Source organism: Myxine glutinosa, chromosome 3, assembly GCF_964187855.1.
Source record: "Myxine glutinosa chromosome 3, kmMyxGlut1.1, whole genome shotgun sequence".
NCBI classification, from domain to species: domain Eukaryota; kingdom Metazoa; phylum Chordata; class Myxini; order Myxiniformes; family Myxinidae; genus Myxine; species Myxine glutinosa.
In genome coordinates, this window is record NC_136263.1 from 162,349,908 (window position 1) to 162,368,573 (window position 18,666).

Genomic DNA, 18,666 nt, shown 5'->3' on the forward strand with positions numbered 1-18,666 from the left:
ACAATGGTGCCACTCTCCCCGGCAGACCCTCAGACTCAGACTCCGACAGACTCTCTCCGGCCGACCGACTCTCTAAGTAGTCCCATGCGAGCGCTTATATTACGCGCTCGCGTATCAAGCCGCGTGCTTTTTGGACACACCCACCGGTGAGCTCGCCTCGGCCCTGGTTGGTCGCGAGGGCTCACCGACTCCGCCCTTAACAGGGCTATGCCTCGCTCCGATAACTCCTCCCCCTTCTTCTCCGCTCTGACCGCATGGTTAATGGCGTTTGGAGCGAGCGCTGAGGCGGCTGCAACTGGCAGAGGCGCGTAATACAATTTGGAGAGGGGCCAAGCCACAAAATGAACGGGATTGAAAAGGGCCTATGTTATTTGATTAATGCGACGCAGAGTCAAACTCTTGGAAACAGAGCCTTACCTGAAACACATACTAATGAAATAACTGAAGAAGTTCCGAATGGTGCCCTACGTGTTGCAATATGGACTAACTAGGGTGCGACCTTTGACCTTTACCAAATGGGAATATTTACAGGGAGTTATTTACAAGTGACGGTTCTGAAAACCGTAACAATATATTTCCAATCCTCAACAAGTATTTACGTTTATTTTTTCCATCTTTATCTCTTCTGCGTTCGCATTCATCACTATTTTGTTTGTTTTCTCTACGCCATTACTTTGTGCTACGAGAGACGCTGATGTGGCGATGTAATAGGCATAAGTTCTATGTGAGGTGTACGGCTTTCCCGTCTGAGATTTTTCTCTCTTTTTGACGCATTGTAATATTTAAATGTCGTTTATATGTAGTTCTGACATTTACACGGAAGAGTATAAATTGTACGTTAAAACAACCAAACTGTCAGTTTCTTTGATATTTGTTTAAACAAAATGATGCAAGAGTTGATTCATTAAAGATATTTCTCAACATTTTTCAATTATTTTGTTTTCTCTCCATTAATTGTACGGGTTGATTCATCAATTCATCGCGTTGATTTGCTTTATTTAAATCGTTCGTTTAAACTGTATTTGTTTTTGTGTGTGTCGGGATGGGTTCAAAAGGTGAAAATTCAAACTCAAGTTAAAGTTTCCCAAAACAGAAGTTTATCGTTTTTCAATGACATATCAACCCAACTCAAAATGAGACTTGGTTCAACATCGCGTTGATTTCTCAGGAAATTTAATGGAGATATAAAATAGAACAGACTTGTAGGGGGGAGTCGTTACAACAGGGGTGTGTTCAGTTACCAATCATCCTGGAGAGCGCTCGCCAAGTGGCTTAATCACTCAAGCAAGCACTGCGTTCGAAACCGTTGATACGGAATAGCTGGCTTGGCAAGCGCTAGCTAGCTGCTTGGTAACTGAAAACACCCTGGGTATACACTAGAATAAAAGTCTGTCAAAAATGACGGGTTAGAACAGTTTATTCGATGGACAGTCTCGTGAGCGTGCCAAAATGTAAAGGCTAAAGCCTCGGCCTAGTGTCAAGTGTGCTTATATCTTTATTTATTAAACATCAAACGGATCACGTGCAGCGAATTCTACCTCCCTGCAACTTTTATTTATTGTTATATAAAAAACCTGCTTCTGTACACTGCCGTTGAGGCTCGGTTTGCAAGCCACCGTCTACATTTCCAAATTGAAGAGACGCAATTACTCTTTTATAGAAAAGGTTTTTCGAGTTTTTTTAATTCGCAAAAATAGAACATTGTAAACACACATTCGTGTTGAAAGATTGGCCGTAAATCCGCACTGAAATCGTCCTTATGAAGTGGCTTAAGCATTCCCAACGAAACAGTCGATAAGAAACGGCTGGCTTGGTAAGCGATAGGCAGCAGATCGATCATGGAACGCACACTGGATTATTTATCTTTCTGAGGATATTATGAAAAATCCCTTTTATTTTGTGAAAAGAAAATTGAAAATGCATCGACGTTCGGCACATTTATAATTAGTGGTACATGTAGATTGCAGTAGATCTAAAAATCAGAAAAAAAAATCGAAAAACAACGAAACTGTCGAGTGACGTTCCGTTTTTACTTGAATGGGTTAATCCATTTAATAGGGCGAGGGGGATGATGAGTAGGATGTCCTTGTGAGAGAATATGAAACTAAAGAAGCCGAGGTGTTCGCATTACTGACGTATAAACATGAATATTCCTTCATTTTGTTTCCTGTAACTCATGAGATGCACCGTGAAAGTGAAAGCAAAATGATCCTGCTCACTCACAGCGAGTTACGCACGACGCGCTGCTCAAGGGAGAGCGAAGTTTGTGAGATTTTGTGAGTGGGAGGACACTTGGAGGCAGTTTTGGCGTCAGTTCGGTAGAGCGATATTTTTAGCTGCAGTTGAAGTTGTGGAAGGTTATTTTTACAGCAATTTGTTTCTCCTCCGAACTCCTTGAGTGCTTGACGTGAGGCCTGGGCGCGCAAGATGGCGGGGGAGATCGGGCAGGTAATGATCTTGCACTGACTTTCATTAATACTTTCACACACACACACACACACACATATATATATATATATATATATATATATATATATATATATATATACATACACACACACACACACACTTTGCACGCGGATTCCCTCATTTATTCTCACACAAACGCTTTACATCGCTCACACTCACATTCGCTGGTGAAATGAAATCCGCTCGCCTCCTGTCACACGAATTCGTTTGTTTCAGTCGAACATGCCGCCGTCCGGTCCGAGTCGGCTCGCCGTGGTCTTGTCTGTGTCCACCCCGTGGTCCCGTCCCGTCCCCGTCCTGGTCCTGTCCGTGTCCCCGTCGTGGTATTTTAAGTGAACCTGCCGGCTGCCACTGTCCTATAGCCTATAAGTACAATCTACATATCTATCCTCACGGTGGTCGTGTCAGTGTCCCGTCCGCATCCCCGTCGTGATCCTGCTTGTGTCCCCGCCATGGTCCATGTACCCGACGCGAACTGGTAAGCCTCCTCGCTGCATTTTCGTAAACCTACTGTCTGGTAAGCTCCCCCGCCATGGTCCTCCCAGCTCCCCCGCCATGGTCCTGCCTCTGCCCCCGCCGTGTCCTGCCTGCTCCCCCACCACGTCCTGCCTGCTCCCCCGCCGCGTCCTGCCTGCTCCCCCGCCGCGTCCTGCCTGCTCCCCCGCCGCGTCCTGCCTGCTCCCCCGCCGCGTCCTGCCTCTGCCCCCGCCGCGTCCTGCCTGCTCCCCCGCCGCGTCCTGCCTGCTCCCCCGCCGCGTCCTGCCTGCTCCCCCGCCGCGTCCTCCCAGCTCCCCCGCCGCGTCCTCCCAGCTCCCCCGCCGCGTCCTGCCTGCTCCCCCGCCGCGTCCTGCCTGCTCCCCCGCCGCGTCCTGCCTGCTCCCCCGCCGCGTCCTGCCTGCTCCCCCGCCGCGTCCTGCCTGCTCCCCCGCCGCGTCCTGCCTGCTCCCCCGTCGCGTCCTGCCTGCTCCCCCGCCGCGTCCTGCCTGCTCCCCCGTCGCGTCCTGCCTGCTCCCCCGCCGCGTCCTGCCTGCTCCCCCGCCGCGGCCTGCCTGCTCCCCCGCCGCGTCCTGCCTGCTCCCCCGCCGCGTCCTGCCTGCTCCCCCGCCGCGGCCTGCCTGCTCCCCCGCCGCGTCCTGCCTGCTCCCCCGCCGCGTCCTGCCTGCTCCCCCGCCGCGTCCTGCCTGCTCCCCCGCCGCGTCCTGCCTGCTCCCCCGCCGCGTCCTGCCTGCTCCCCCGCCGCGTCCTGCCTGCTCCCCCGCCGCGTCCTGCCTGCTCCCCCGCCGCGTCCTGCCTGCTCCCCCGCCGCGTCCTGCCTGCTCCCCCGCCGCGTCCTGCCTGCTCCCCCGCCGCGTCCTCCCAGCTCCCCCGCCATGGTCCTCCCAGCTCCCCCGCCATGGTCCTCCCAGCTCCCCCGCCATGGTCCTCCCAGCTCCCCCGCCATGGTCCTCCCAGCTCCCCCGCCATGGTCCTGCATCTGCCCCCGCCGCGTCCTGCCTGCTCCCCCGCCGAGTCCTGCCTGCTCCCCCGCCGAGTCCTGCCTGCTCCCCCGCCGAGTCCTACCTGCTCCCCCGCCGAGTCCTGCCTGCTCCCCCGCCGAGTCCTGCCTGCTCCCCCGCCGGGTCCTGCCTGCTCCCCCGCCGAGTCCTGCCTGCTCCCCCGCCGAGTCCTGCCTGCTCCCCCGCCGAGTCCTGCCTGCTCCCCCGCCGAGTCCTGCCTGCTCCCCCGCCGAGTCCTGCCTGCTCCCCCGCCGAGTCCTGCCTGCCCCCCCGCCGCGTCCTGCCAGCTCCCCCGCCATGGTCCTCCCAGCTCCCCCGCCATGGGCCTCCCTCTGCCCCGCCGCGGTCCTGCCTCTGCCCCTCGCCGCGGTCCTGCCTCTGCCCCTCGCCGCGGTCCTGCCTCTGCCCCTCGCCGCAGTCCTGCCTCTGCCCCTCGCCGCGGTCCTGCCTCTGCCCCTCGCCGCGCCTCTGCCCCCGCCGCGGTCCTGCCTCTGCCCCCGCCGCGGTCCTGCCTCTGCCCCCGCCGCGTCCTGCCTGCTCCCCCGCCACGTCCTACCTGCTCCCCCGCCGCGTCCTGCCTGCTCCCCCGCCGCGTCCTGTCGCTGTCCTGCCTCTGCCCCCGCCGCGTCCTGCCTGCTCCCCCACCGCGTCCTGTCGCTGTCCTGCCTCTGCCCCTCTGTGTCCTGCCTGCTCCCCCGCCGCGTCCTGCCTGCTCCCCCGCCGCGTCCTGCCTGCTCCCTCGCCACGTCCTGTCGCTGTCCTGCCTCTGCCCCCTCTGTGTCCTGCCTGCTTCCCCGCCGAGTCCTGCCTGAATCCCCGCCGAGTCCTGCCTGAATCCCCGCCGAGTCCTGCATCTGCCCCCGCCGCGTCCTGCCTGAATCCCCGCCGAGTCCTGCCTGCTCCCCCGCCGCGTCCTGTCTGCTTCCCCGCCGAGTCCTGCCTGGTCCCCCGCCGAGTCCTGCCTGGTCCCCCGCCGAGTCCTGCCTGCTCCCCCGCCGAGTCCTGCCTGCTTCCCCGTCGAGTCCGGCCTGCTCCCTCGCCGAGTCCTGCCTGCTCCCCCGCGGCGTCCTGTCGCTGTCCTGCCTCTGCCACCGCCGCGTCCTGCCTGCTCCCCCACCGCGTCCTGTCGCTGTCCTGCCTCTGCCCCCTCTGTGTCCTGCCTGCTCCCCCGCCGAGTCCTGCCTGCTTCCCCGCCGAGTCCGGCCTGCTCCCTCGCCGAGTCCTGCCTGCTCCCCCGCCGAGTCCTGCCTGCTCCCCGCCGAGTCCTGCCTGCTCTCCCGCCGAGTCCTGCCTGCTCCCCCGCCGAGTCCTGCCTGCTCCCCCGCCGAGTCCTGCCTGCTCCCCCGCCGAGTCCTGCCTGCTCCCCCGCCGAGTCCTGCCTGCTCCCCCGCCGAGTCCTGCCTGCTCCCCCGCCGAGTCCTGCCTGCTCCCCCGCCGAGTCCTGCCTGCTCCCCCGCCGAGTCCTGCCTGCTCCCCCGCCGAGTCCTGCCTGCTCCCCCGCCGAGTCCTGCCTGCTCCCCCGCCGAGTCCTGCCTGCTCCCCCGCCGAGTCCTGCCTGCTCCCCCGCCGAGTCCTGCCTGCTCCCCCGCCGAGTCCTGCCTGCTCCCCCGCCGAGTCCTGCCTGCTCCCCCGCCGAGTCCTGCCTGCTCCCCCGCCGAGTCCTGCCTGCTCCCCCGCCGAGTCCTGCCTGCTCCCCCGCCGAGTCCTGCCTGCTCCCCCGCCGGGTCCTGCCTGCTCCCCCGCCGGGTCCTGCCTGCTCCCCCGCCGGGTCCTGCCTGCTCCCCCGCCGGGTCCTGCCTGCTCCCCCGCCGGGTCCTGCCTGCCCCCCCGCCGGGTCCTGCCTGCCTCCCCGCCGGGTCCTGCCTGCTCCCTCGCCGGGTCTTGCCTGCTCCCTCGCCGGGTCTTGCCTGCTCCCTCGCCGGGTCTTGCCTGCTCCCCCGCCGGGTCCTGCCTGCTCCCCCGCCGGGTCCTGCCTGCTCCCCCGCCGGGTCCTGCCTGCTCCCCCGCCGAGTCCTGCCTGCTCCCCCGCCGAGTCCTGCCTGCTCCCCCGCCGAGTCCTGCCTGCTCCCCCGCCGAGTCCTGCCTGCTCCCCCGCCGAGTCCTGCCTGCTCCCCCGCCGAGTCCTGCCTGCTCCCCCGCCGAGTCCTGCCTGCTCCCCCGCCGAGTCCTGCCTGCTCCCCCGCCGAGTCCTGCCTGCTCCCCCGCCGAGTCCTGCCTGCTCCCCCGCCGAGTCCTGCCTGCTCCCCCGCCGAGTCCTTCCTGCTCCCCAGCCGTATCCTGCCGCATCCTGTCCATGCTTAAGGTGTTTTCCCTTTTCCTTTAACGTCAAATTGAAAAAGCATCTCATGTGTCCCTGCGTTGCATGTGTCCCCCACAGGGAAGAGATTTTTTTTTTTTCAATCATTGGATATTGGATAAAATCATTGGATATTGATAAAATATACACAGGAAAGCCTTTTACCAGGTTTGATTTTTTTTACAGGACCAGGAAGCATATATATATATATATATATATTTAACATTGATGCAGAAGAATAACATCAAGAATAAGAATATCTTGAGACATGAGATCAAGAATAAGAGGACAGTTAAAGCGGTAAATAGCAAGGCATGGGTATTTCCTAGTGATCAATGTATGGAATGGTCTTCATGGGGACTATAACAAGGGTCAGTTAGTCTCGCTTGAATATGGAACTGGCTCGGTACTGAAAGAAATTGGCGATAGAAGAGCATCAGCACCTCAACCATAATTGAATTATTTGATCAGTCGACATTGTTTGAATGTTATCCTGTCTATGTTGGCCGACCTGGAGATCGAGATTCTCTGAGTTGTGGGTGTTGTCAAATGTCAGCATGTCATCTGTGTTGATTCAACCCTAACCATACGGCCATCCACCCGTCTGCTCCTGCACCTCCCCAACCCCTCAATCACCACTTCTTCTTCTTTTTTTGTCCCCCGTCGCACAGCGTAGCGAAAGGGGGACTATGGCTTTCCCCTCCGTCCGTGTGTCCGTCCGTCCGTCCGTCTGTGCGTGCGTGCGTAAGCGAAGGACCGCATTCAAATTTGGTGTGTGGGTGCATCCCACGTCAAAATCCAAGATGGCCGCCGCCATGTATGTCTGATGCCATGTATGTCTGAACCTTGTGTGATGAATATCTTGAAAAATAAGAGAAGTACCAACTTCTAATCTGGTGTGTGGGTGTATATAGGCATAAGGAAGAACGCTATTGAAAATTGGGTCGCCACGTCAAAATACAAGATGGCCACTACCATATATGTCTGAACCTTGAGCGAAATATCGCGAAAAATAAGCGAAGTACCAACTTCTAATCTGGCGTGTGGGTGTATCTAGGCACAAGGAAGGACGCTGTTTAAAATTGGGTCGCCACGTCAAAATCCAAGATGGCCGCCACCATATATATGTCTGAACCTTGTGAGCGAAATATCTTGAAAAATAAGCAAAGTACCAACTTCTAATCTGGTGTGTGGGTGTATCTAGGCATAAGGAAGAACGCCATTGAAAATTGGGTCGCCACGTCAAAATCCAAGATGGCCGCCTCCATGTATGTCTGAACCTTGTGAGCGAAATATCATATCATAGCATGTTTTCTGCGTCTTCCACTTTGTCAACTCGCATCACTTCACCGACGGGGGACTTAGGCGTAACGCTTGTTTTCATGGAACTGTATTTGAGGTTAGTCAAGTTTCATCAGCATTTCCAAATGTTGTTCCAGGCTAAGAATATTCCTTACTGTTGTGGTTTGCAGAGCTAGCTAGCCATGATGATTAAAAAAGGAATCATTTAAAGAACATAAAAGTGTGGGTGACAATAGGATTTGGCTGTCCAGAGGTACAGTTCCATCCGGGCCTAGAAAAAATCACGTGATACATGTAAAATGCCTTTTATTATTATTATTATTATTATTTTTTTTTTTACCCTGCGTACGCGAAGCGAAAAGTTCACTTTGTCTGTCTGTCCATCAATCTACAAATGTCTATTTATGATCGAGGATTTCAATTGAATATATATTTTGAAAGTAATCGGAACACGAATCGGAACAGAAACCAGCCATTTAACAGTACTTTGGGTCAGAATTTGTCCCGGACACACATGAGCAGAGAGGAGAACAACAACAACAACAACAACAACAACAGGCATTTTAAGGCCATTTTCCCTGCAAGAGCGGGGGTTAGCCTTGTGGTCCCCATGACAATCTTCTCCATTTTGCCCTATTTTCTGCATCTCCCCTTGTTTAACCCCCTTGCCCGCATTTCTTCTTCGACCATCTTTAGCCAAGTCTTGGTCTTCCCCATCCTCTACTTCCTTCTACATTCATTTCCATCACTCTTCTCAACATGTCACTTTCATCCTTCCTCAACACATGACCAAACCATCTCAACCTGTTCCTCTTCACAGCATCAATCACAGGCTCTATTCCCATCATCTTTCGCAATTCATCATTTGTCTTCCTCTCAACGATACTCCGCACATCCACCTAACCATTCGCATTTCCACCCTTTCCAGCCTTCGTTGCTGCTCTACGTTCATTACCCATGTCTCGCTCCCATAAATCATAACACTTCTCACATATGCAGCATACACCTTTCCCTTCAGCTTCAACGACACTCCCCTCCTCGTCAGCACGCCACTCAGTTCCCGAAACTTCTTCCATGCACATCTCACTCGAGCAACCGTTGCCGAGTCTGATCCACCTTCTCCATTCAGCATGTCTCCTCGGTAACAAAATGTTTTCACACCTTCCAGCTTCATGCCGTCTCCAAGATCCAACTCAACATCTCCTCCATCTGCAGCTCCCTCTGTGCACACCTTACACTTGAATGTAGCTGCCACACTGGTTAATGACCCTCTCAAATCACGACATTTTTGATGAACCCACTCAGCGCACATTGTACATTGAATGGAGTTCACTCCGACACCCTTCCTGCACACAGCACATGGCCACTTCCCAGTTCTTTCCGCCTCACCACATGCTTTACCACTTGCCATCACCTTCGTTTTTCCGATATTCCCCTTCAGACCTTTTGTCTCCATACATTCCTTCCACTTGTTCATCTTCTCCTTCAGTCCATCCATACTTTCTGCAATCAACACCAGATCATCTGCATACAACAACTCCCACGGTAAACCCTCCTTTACGTTCCGAGCCAGCACCTCCATCACAGCTGCAAATAGTAGTGGACGTAGTACCGACCCCTGATGCACTCCCACCTTCACCTCAAACTCACCACTGCTCCCATCCTTCGTCCTTACAGCTGTGCGTGCTCTTTTGTACATTGCCATCACTACTCTGATCAACCATTCCTCCACTCCTAACTTCCTCAATGCCCATGTCACTACTTCACGTGGAACCCTATCGAATGCTTTCTCCAGATCAAGAAACCGAAGAAACAACTTCTTCCTCTTCTCCATGTATTTCTCCTGCAACTGCCTCAGAATAAAAAGCGCGTCTGTCGTTCCTCTTCCTGGCATAAATCCAAACTGCATTTCGTCGATCTTCACTTTCTTCCTTATCCTCTTCTCCAACACCCTTTCCAATACCTTCATTCCATGCTCCAATAACTTTTTCGCTCGATATGAGCCACAGTCCAGAGGGTCACCTTCCCCCTTGTATAGAGGGACGAGGGTACTCAGTTCCCAATCCACTGGAATGTGGCCTTCTTTCACCACCAGATTGCAGATCTCTGTCATTCTCTTCAAACCCCAATTTCCCGCTGCCTTCAACATATCTCCCACAACTCCCATCGGCCCTCCCGCTTTTCTACTCTTCATTGCTTTTATCGCTTCCTCAACTTCCTTCTCAGTTATCTTCTCTGCCGGTCCTAAAACTGGGTTACTCTCTATGTTGCCATCCCATTCATTCTCTGCATTCAACAGTATTTCCATATATCTCTTCCATCTTCCTTTAATTCCATCTGGATCCACAACGATTTGTCCCACTTCATCCTTCAAGCAACTCACCCCCATCACATCACACCTCTCTTTCACTATCTGCTTTGCAATCCTGAATACCGCTCTCTGACCCTCTTCCAAATCTAAGCGTTCTCCGAACATTTTCCTTCATGCCTCCTGCGCCTTTGCTACCTCTTTCTTTGCAGCCTTCTTGGCTGCCTTATAACTTTCATGCTCTGCCTTTTCTGCCCCCATACCCTTCGCCTTCTGCCACTCCTTGAACCTCTTCCTCTTCTCGTCAATCTTCTTTCCAACTTCATCATCCCAGCACCATGTTTCCGAGTTCCTCGGTGGTCCTTTTGTCCATCCACATACCTCACCAACGGCTCCCAACAGACTATCTTTCATTGACATCCAACCACTTTCAAGCTCAACCACATCATCCTCCACCATACTCAGGCTCTCTTTTAATGCCTCCCGTCATTTCTTTCAACCTCCACACCTTCATTCTTGGTTGGTTCTTCACCCGCTGAGCTCTACTCGCACCTTTCACCCTTATGTCGTAGACAACCAAGTGGTGCTGTGAAACAGCCTCCTCCCCCGGGATCACCTTTGTGTCCCGGAGGTGCCCCCTATCTCGCCTACGCCCCCTATCGCAGAGCAGAGAGGAGTGAGATAAAAAAAAATTTTTTCTCTGGCAATGAAACAAAATTGAAAATCATTCCAAACAGGAAACTTACTATTTTTAAGGATGTCCTAATGGACAAAATCAACAGGCATGAATAACTAATGTACAGTGTTCGATAGGGTGGTGTGATATATGCTGCATCAACGGCAGTAAATGTCTGAAATATCTTTTTCTTTTTCTACAGCCTTTAAAATCGTCTTTTTATTTTAATTTTAAATATATTTGGCATACGCTCATGAAAGAGCTAGGATATAGAACAGATTAGGACACAACATAGCAAAAGGAACGGTAGGAGTGAGGTGAAATGCCAACCACTGGACGGAGGGAGATGGTAGGCGGAGACAGACAACAAGGGATGCAGGTAACGATGAGGGGCAGGGGAGATCACAAGGATTTTTGGGAGGGGTGGAGGTGGTTTAAAGGGTGTAGAAAAGATGGCTTTGGATGGGGAATGATCTAAAATGGTCAGAGGGAAGATTGAGATTGAAGAAGAGTGTGGAAGGCAGTTCCACAGGCGAGAAAAGAGAGGAATGAATGAGTGGAGGTGAGCAGTGGTTCCGGATTTGGCCAGTTTCACGAAGATGGCTTGCTGGTGGAACCCATGCTTCTTGCAGGTGCTTTGGGTGGACAGAGCATGGAGGGGGCAGAGGATGCAAGACCAGAAATGAAGCGGCAGAAGACAGAGACCAGCGACCTGTTGGCGACCTGTTGGCGATGGTGAAGTGATCGGCCCATCGACTCAGCTTCATCGCGGTAGGTTCCAATGATCTTGAAAGCCTTGGTTTGCATGGTGTCTAGCTGAGCAAGATGTGAGGCAGGTGCGCCAGCCCTGAGGAGAGAGCAGTGCTCTATCAAACTGTGGATGAAAGCCTTGTAGGTGGATAGGAGCTCAGGTGTGCCAAGGAAGGACTATGCATGACCGAGGTTGCCCAGCCGGCGTTTGGCTTTGCAGGCCAACATTGCAATGTGGCTTGCCCAAGAGAGATCAAGACTGAGAGTGAGACCCCAAGACTTTAAGTGACAACCTCTTTGAGAGGGTTGTTGAGAAAGTAGAGAGGATTTGCAGAACAGTCCTTTCGGAGAGAGAGATTTGTCATTTATGTGTGGGGTTTATCTGGATCGGAAGACATATTCCAAGTGTTTGACCAGTTTGTGATTTTGGTGAGGTCTGAGGAGAGGAAAGAGGCTGCTGCCTGCCTGATAGAAGGATGAGAGATGACACAGCAGAGTGTGGAGTCATCGGCAAAGAGCTATATGATTTTCCAGAGTCAGAGATTTTTTTTTTTTTTTTTTTTTTTTTGTATACAAGATCGAGGCTCGTGAAAGAGCTAACATTAATCACACAAAAAGACAAACCGACACACAAAACACAAAAAACAAGGAGCGGCAGACAAGATGGGGAGAGAGGGGGAAGGACACAAACACAACATTTGAGAGCCGGGACATCGGGAGGACTTGGGGGGAGGTGGGAGAGGAATAAAACATATGAACACTGCAAGGACTCTGGGGTGAATTACCGGGGGTAGAAAAGATCAAGGTTTTCGATGGGGGAAGATAAGAGATGGTGGTGAACAGCTGTTTTAAAGACCTGGAGGGAGGAGTGGGATTGAAGGGAGTGGGGGAGTTTGTTCCAGAGGCGGGAGAAAAGGGGAATGAAAGAGTGAAGGTGAGCAGAGAGCCTAGACTTTGGCAGTTTAACCATAAGAGGGTTGCAGGCAGATCTTGTGCGACCTGAAGGAATATTGGGGGGACAGAGCACAGAGAGAGCTGGGGGAGCAAGGCCGGAGAGGAGTCGGTAGGAGACAGAGAGACCACCAACCTGCCTGCGGTGAGTGAGTGAAAGGCCCTCGGAGTTGACTACATCGCAGGGGAATCCAATGATTCTGAAAGCTTTGGCCTCAACAGCGTGAAGCCGAGCAAGGTGTGAGGCAGGAGCACCAGCCCAGAGGGGGGGACAGTATTCCATTGAGCTGCGGATGAAAGCCTTGTATGTGGTGAGGAGCTCAGGTGTGCCAAGGAAGGACTTCGCACGACGGAGGATGCCCAGTCGGCGACTGGCTTTGGAGGCCAGCTTGGAAATGTGGTTTTCCCAAGAAAGATCATGGCAGATAGTGAGACCCAAAAGCTTGAGCGACAGAACTTCTTGGAGAGGATTGTTGAGAAAGTAGATGGGAGGGTTGTCCAGTCGGTCCTTTCGGAGAGACATTGTAAGAGTGTGAGATATGTCAGGATTGAAAGACATGTTCCACTTGTTTGACCAGTCTGTGATTTTGTCCAGGTCTGCAGAGAGTGAGGAGGCTGCAGACTGCCGATCTGAGGGATGAGGAATGGAGCGGCAGATAGTGGAGTCATCAGCAAAGAGATAGAGAGGATTTTCCAGAGAGTCGGAGAGGTCATTGTTGAAGACCAGAAATAGCACAGGGCCCAGAACACTGCCTTGGGGAACTCCAGCCAGAACAGGAAGGGAAGATGAGAGAAATCCATTCAGGGCCACACGTTGCCTACGACCAGAGAGGAAATCCGCAAGCCATGAGTGGAGATTTCCCTGAATACCATAGGAGGTGAGTTTGGTGAGCAGAGCTGGGTGCCAGACCGTATCGAAGGCACGTGATATGTCAAGTGAGACAGCTCTGATATCCTGTTTGGCATTGAGGACCTCCATCCATTGTTGAGACAGCAGAAGCAACATGTCCAGAGTAGAATGACCTGGTCTGAATCCAAATTGATGATCAGAGATCAAGCCATTGGAGAAGAGGAAGGATTTGATATCTGAAGCAATGATGGATTCCATGACTTTGCTGATAATTGGGAGCAGGCTGATTGGTCTGTAGTTGCAAGGATCTGTTTTTGCACCTTTTTTGTGTAAAGCGGTAATGTTTGCTGATTTCCAAGATGCTGGCAGATGACCTTGAGCAAAAGAGAGGGTGAAAAGAACAGAGAGAGGGTGAGATAGAGCGGCAGAGCAGGATTTTAGGACCCGAGGGCTGATGCCATCTGGTCCAGTTGCAGAATCAGTTGCAGAACCAGCCCAGAGGGGGGGACAGTATTCCATTGAGCTGCGGATGAAAGCCTTGTATGTGGTGAGGAGCTCAGGTGTGCCAAGGAAGGACTTCGCACGACGGAGGATGCCCAGTCGGCGACTGGCTTTGGAGGCCAGCTTGGAAATGTGGTTTTCCCAAGAAAGATCATGGCAGATAGTGAGACCCAAAAGCTTGAGCGACAGAACTTCTTGGAGAGGATTGTTGAGAAAGTAGATGGGAGGGTTGTCCAGTCGGTCCTTTCGGAGAGACATTGTAAGAGTGTGAGATATGTCAGGATTGAAAGACATGTTCCACTTGTTTGACCAGTCTGTGATTTTGTCCAGGTCTGCAGAGAGTGAGGAGGCTGCAGACTGCCGATCTGAGGGATGAAGAATGGAGCGGCAGATAGTGGAGTCATCAGCAAAGAGATAGAGAGGATTTTCCAGAGAGTCGGAGAGGTCATTGTTGAAGACCAGAAATAGCACAGGGCCCAGAACACTGCCTTGGGGAACTCCAGCCAGAACAGGAAGGGAAGATGAGAGAAATCCATTCAGGGCCACACGTTGCCTACGACCAGAGAGGAAATCCGCAAGCCATGAGTGGAGATTTCCCTGAATACCATAGGAGGTGAGTTTGGTGAGCAGAGCTGGGTGCCAGACCGTATCGAAGGCACGTGATATGTCAAGTGAGACAGCTCTGATATCCTGTTTGGCATTGAGGACCTCCATCCATTGTTGAGACAGCAGAAGCAACATGTCCAGAGTAGAATGACCTGGTCTGAATCCAAATTGATGATCAGAGATCAAGCCATTGGAGAAGAGGAAGGATTTGATATCTGAAGCAATGATGGATTCCATGACTTTGCTGATAATTGGGAGCAGGCTGATTGGTCTGTAGTTGCAAGGATCTGTTTTTGCACCTTTTTTGTGTAAAGCGGTAATGTTTGCTGATTTCCAAGATGCTGGCAGATGACCTTGAGCAAAAGAGAGGGTGAAAAGAACAGAGAGAGGGTGAGATAGAGCGGCAGAGCAGGATTTTAGGACCCGAGGGCTGATGCCATCTGGTCCAGTTGCAGAATCAGAGTCGAGGTTTGATAAAAGCTTCTCCACCACCTTGTCAGGAGAGAAGGACACAGAGTCCAGGAGCAGTTGGGTTCGACTGGGAAAGGTGGGAACAGAGAGAGATGGGTTTGGGACACAAGATTTTGAGGCAAACACAGAGTTGAGGCATTCGGCTTTGTCACGTGCGGTGTCAACTGTGTAGCCATTTGAGGTAAGGGAGGGGATGGAGGGGGAACAAACACCAGAAACGGATTTGACCATACGCCACCAGGATTTTGAGGAAGGAGACAGGTTTGAGAGTTCAATCTTGAGTGTGGAGAGATAGTGCTTCCTGGCACTCCTGAGGGTAGAAACACACTTGTTTCGAGCTTGGTGGAAGGAACTGAGATTGCCTTCAGTTGGATTTGCCTTCCAAGACGCAAAGGCAAGTTGTTTCAGGGCAACTGCCTCACCACAAGATTCAGTGTACCATGGACGGGAGGAAGGGTAAGACAACTGAAGACGAGATGGGATAAATCTGTGCATGAGAGAGAGCAGTTTGCTTTGGAAGAATTCCCAGGAAGAATTGATGTCAGAGGCATTAGAGATGGGAGACCAGTCCAGTTGATTGATGGCTGCTTGCAGACCGTGCCAGTCGGCCTGAGTGAAATGCCAGACTCGTCGGCGCTGAGGAGGCTCTCTGAGAATGGCCAGTGAGATGTCCACTTTAACAAGCACATGATCAGAAGAACCGATTGGAGCAGAAGAAGAGCAGCAGACATTTGCAGGGAAGTTAGTCATAACCAAGTCCAGAAGAGAAGATACTCCATTGACTGAGATCCGGGTCGGGAAATTGACAGATTGTGTCAGTCCCAATGAGTCGCAGAAGTCCTTTGCTGAGGTGCCATGGCTGGTGAGAGATGAACCCACACCCAGCCAGCTGGCATGATGACAGTTGAAGTCGCCACATATGAGGAAGAGAGAGTTTGGATGAGTTGATAGAAGTTGGTCCATGTTGTCCGACAGAGAAATGTAAATGGAGTCATCACTGTTTGGAGGACGGTACAGAACACATATGAACAAAAGGTGGGAGCGGTGAGGAAGCCGTAGCCAGAGGTACTCCTGTGGGTGGGGTGGAGAGAGGGCAGTGCAGGGAGAGTGAGGAAGAGAGTTTTTGATAAAGATAGCCACCCCACCACCAGGACGAGGATCAGGTCTATCGTACCGGAGGAGGGAGTAACCAGGAAGAGATATTAAGGAATCAGAGACATCTTGAAGGAGGAAAGTTTCTGTTAAGCAGATCAAGTCTGGATTTTCAGAAGCAACCTGAATGGAGAGATCAATCAGGTTTGAGCGAAGGCCCCGGATGTTTGAGGTCCATACCGTTAGTGAGGAGAGAGGGGGAGCATCGGGTGCAGGGGAGGGGAGGGGTAGGGTCAAATGAAAGGTGAGAGGGGGATGTAGGAAGAGCAGTTGATAGTGTGTCAGAGATTACAGAAGAGTTACAAGAAAAGGAAGGATGAGGAGGACGAAAGGTTTGATGGTGATGGAATGAGGCACAGTGAGAGTTTGTTTGAGGGGGGGCAGAGGAAAGTAGAAGGTTGGGGGAGGTGGAGGTATGACATAGGAGGGAGAGGAAGTGGGGAGGAGGCAGCTTTGAGAAGGAGGTGGGAGGAGGGAGAATTTGGGAGGGATGGTTGGGGGGGAGATTTGAAGGGGAGGGGCAAGGGGGGAGTTTAGAAAGTGGATGATTAATGAAAGATGAACATATACAACAAATTGGGTTTGTTGTGATTTTCAAGTTAGCGATTCGTTTAAGAATGATGGAGGAGGGATGGAATGAATGAGAATTTAGAGCATGGAGTGATTTGGAATCATAAGAGATTGAATATTTTTTTGAAATGGAATGAGTTGAAGAGGAAATTGAAAGGAGCCTTTTAAATAAGAAGAAAAACAGCGTGTTGTAATAAACCACTGAATAAAACACTGAAGGGGATAGTTGAAACATATTTAAACTTCATCAAACTTCATCATTGATGAAGATTAGGAATAAGATGTGGCTGAGAAGGAATAAAACCTTACCCTTAGGAATAAGACCCTGCGTTGGGGTAACCCAGTCTTGACAGGGAGAGGAGAAGAAAGGGTTCTATTGAGAGCCACATGTTGGCTACGAGAGTAAGTAATCCAAGAGTTGAGTTGGCCTTGGATTGCATAGGCAGACAGTTTCGAGAGTTAAGGCAGATGCCAGACTGTATCGAAAGCTCGAGATGTGTCCAGAGAGACGGCCCTGATCTCATGTCTGAAATTGGGGCTTCCATCCATTTTTGGTAGAGTATAAGTAGCATGTCCAAGTTGACAAACACTTGTTGCGGGATTTGTAGAATGATGAGGTTGCCTTCGGTTGTATTTGCTGTCCAGGAGGAGAATGCAAGTTTTCAGGCGACTGCCTCGCCACAGGATTCAGAGTACCAAAAGCATGAGGGATGGGTAAGATAACTGAAGATGAGATGGGATTAATCTGTGCATAAGAGAGACCAGGTTTCTGTGGAATAACTCCAAGGCTTAGTTAGCATCAGGGGCAGTAGATATAGGAGACCAGTCCTGAAGTGTGATGGCTGCTTGCAGTCCCTGCCAGTTTGCTTGAGTGAACAGCTGGACTCGGCGGCATTGAGGCTATTCTCTGAGAATGGCCAGCGAGATGTTAACGTTTACGTTGACGTTGAAATGAGCCAAATGAGGATGAGGAAGATGCATTGGCGGGGAAGTTGCTCAGCACCAAATCCTGAAGGCGAGATTTGCCATTGGGAGAAATTGAGGTGGGAAAATTCACGGTTTGAGTCGATCCCATGGAGTCACAGAATTCCTTTGCACTAGTGCCAATTAGCATGGTGACATCACCCAGCCAATTAGCATGGTTACAATTGAAGTCACCACATATGAGGCAGAGAGAGTTGGGATGAGTGGTTAAAAGTTAGGCCATGTCATCTGAGAGAGATGTAGATGGAGTCATCATTGTTAGGAGGACGGCACAACACACAGACGAACAAGAGGTGGGAATGGAGGGAAAGTCATCCAGAGGTAGTCCTGTGGTTTGGGAGGTGTAATAGCAGTACACGGAGAGTGAAAAATGGAGTTTTTTTTAATGCACAGTGCAATTCCGCCGCCAGAAAAGTGTTCAGACCAATCAAACCAGAGGAGACTGTGACTCGTTCATTTTTCTCTACCTTTTGCTAATACTTGTAATAAGCAAACGTGTGAACACTAGCCAAATAGGGGAGTGCTTCCAGAGAGCCCAAATATGCAGCAAATACTGCAAGGTCCACTCAGCGAGAGCTCATCGGACGACACAAACACAGCTTGAAGCGTGCTTTTCCTTGCAAGACGTTTTCATTTTATTGACGAGTCACTCGACATGTTGAAGTGACTTAGTGTGCTGTGTAGCGACTCCGCGCCATTTTGTGCGTTCCTGCGCGGGGGTTTGAGGTGACCCCACCAAGTGCTCGTTGAGATCACAGAGCTGAGTGCCAAATATAAAGCGGGGATTTTCTTTTTATTTTATTTTATTTTTCCCCTGTCATGTGATTGTGTCCGATGGAGGTGCCTCAATTTAAGAATTAAGTTTACTTTACCTTTCGTTTTGTGGACCTTGCCTTTATTTTCATTAAACCATTATTTGTTGCATTTAACTTTTGTGTCGTGTTCGTTTACTTGTTTGTGGGTTCAAGGAATACAACCCCGTTGCGGCCGTCCTATCAGGTAAGGCTTCGGGCCTTTTCCGCGCGCACGCGAAAAGATAATCCCGCCAAGTTTCATAATACGCCTCGGAGTTGACTGTTCGGTTATCTGTCCAAGGCTGGTCTTCATCGGCCATGGACTTGACAATATTTTATCGTACCTTTTGTTCTCCACCACCAAGACCATTGAGTGAAGTGGATTTCGTTTGTTTGGCTGAACAACCACGATGGTAACGAACGAATCTCCTCTTCTGTTTGACCAAACGTCATCTTAAAGCTGCAGCAGCTCTTCTTCTTCCTCACCTTC

General features: G+C 51.7%; 1 protein-coding gene across 1 annotated transcript in view; it reads left to right on the forward strand.

The window, feature by feature from the left end:
- The first annotated feature begins 2,020 nt into the window (after positions 1-2,020).
- LOC137423085 (serine/threonine-protein kinase N2-like) overlaps positions 2,021-18,666 on the forward strand; it is a 173,791-nt gene continuing 157,145 nt past the window's right edge. Inside the window, exon 1 of the mRNA XM_068109882.2 lies at positions 2,021-2,448. Coding sequence (XP_067965983.2) covers positions 2,428-2,448 — 21 coding nt within the window. The 5' untranslated portion in view covers positions 2,021-2,427. The remainder of the gene's footprint in view (positions 2,449-18,666) is intronic.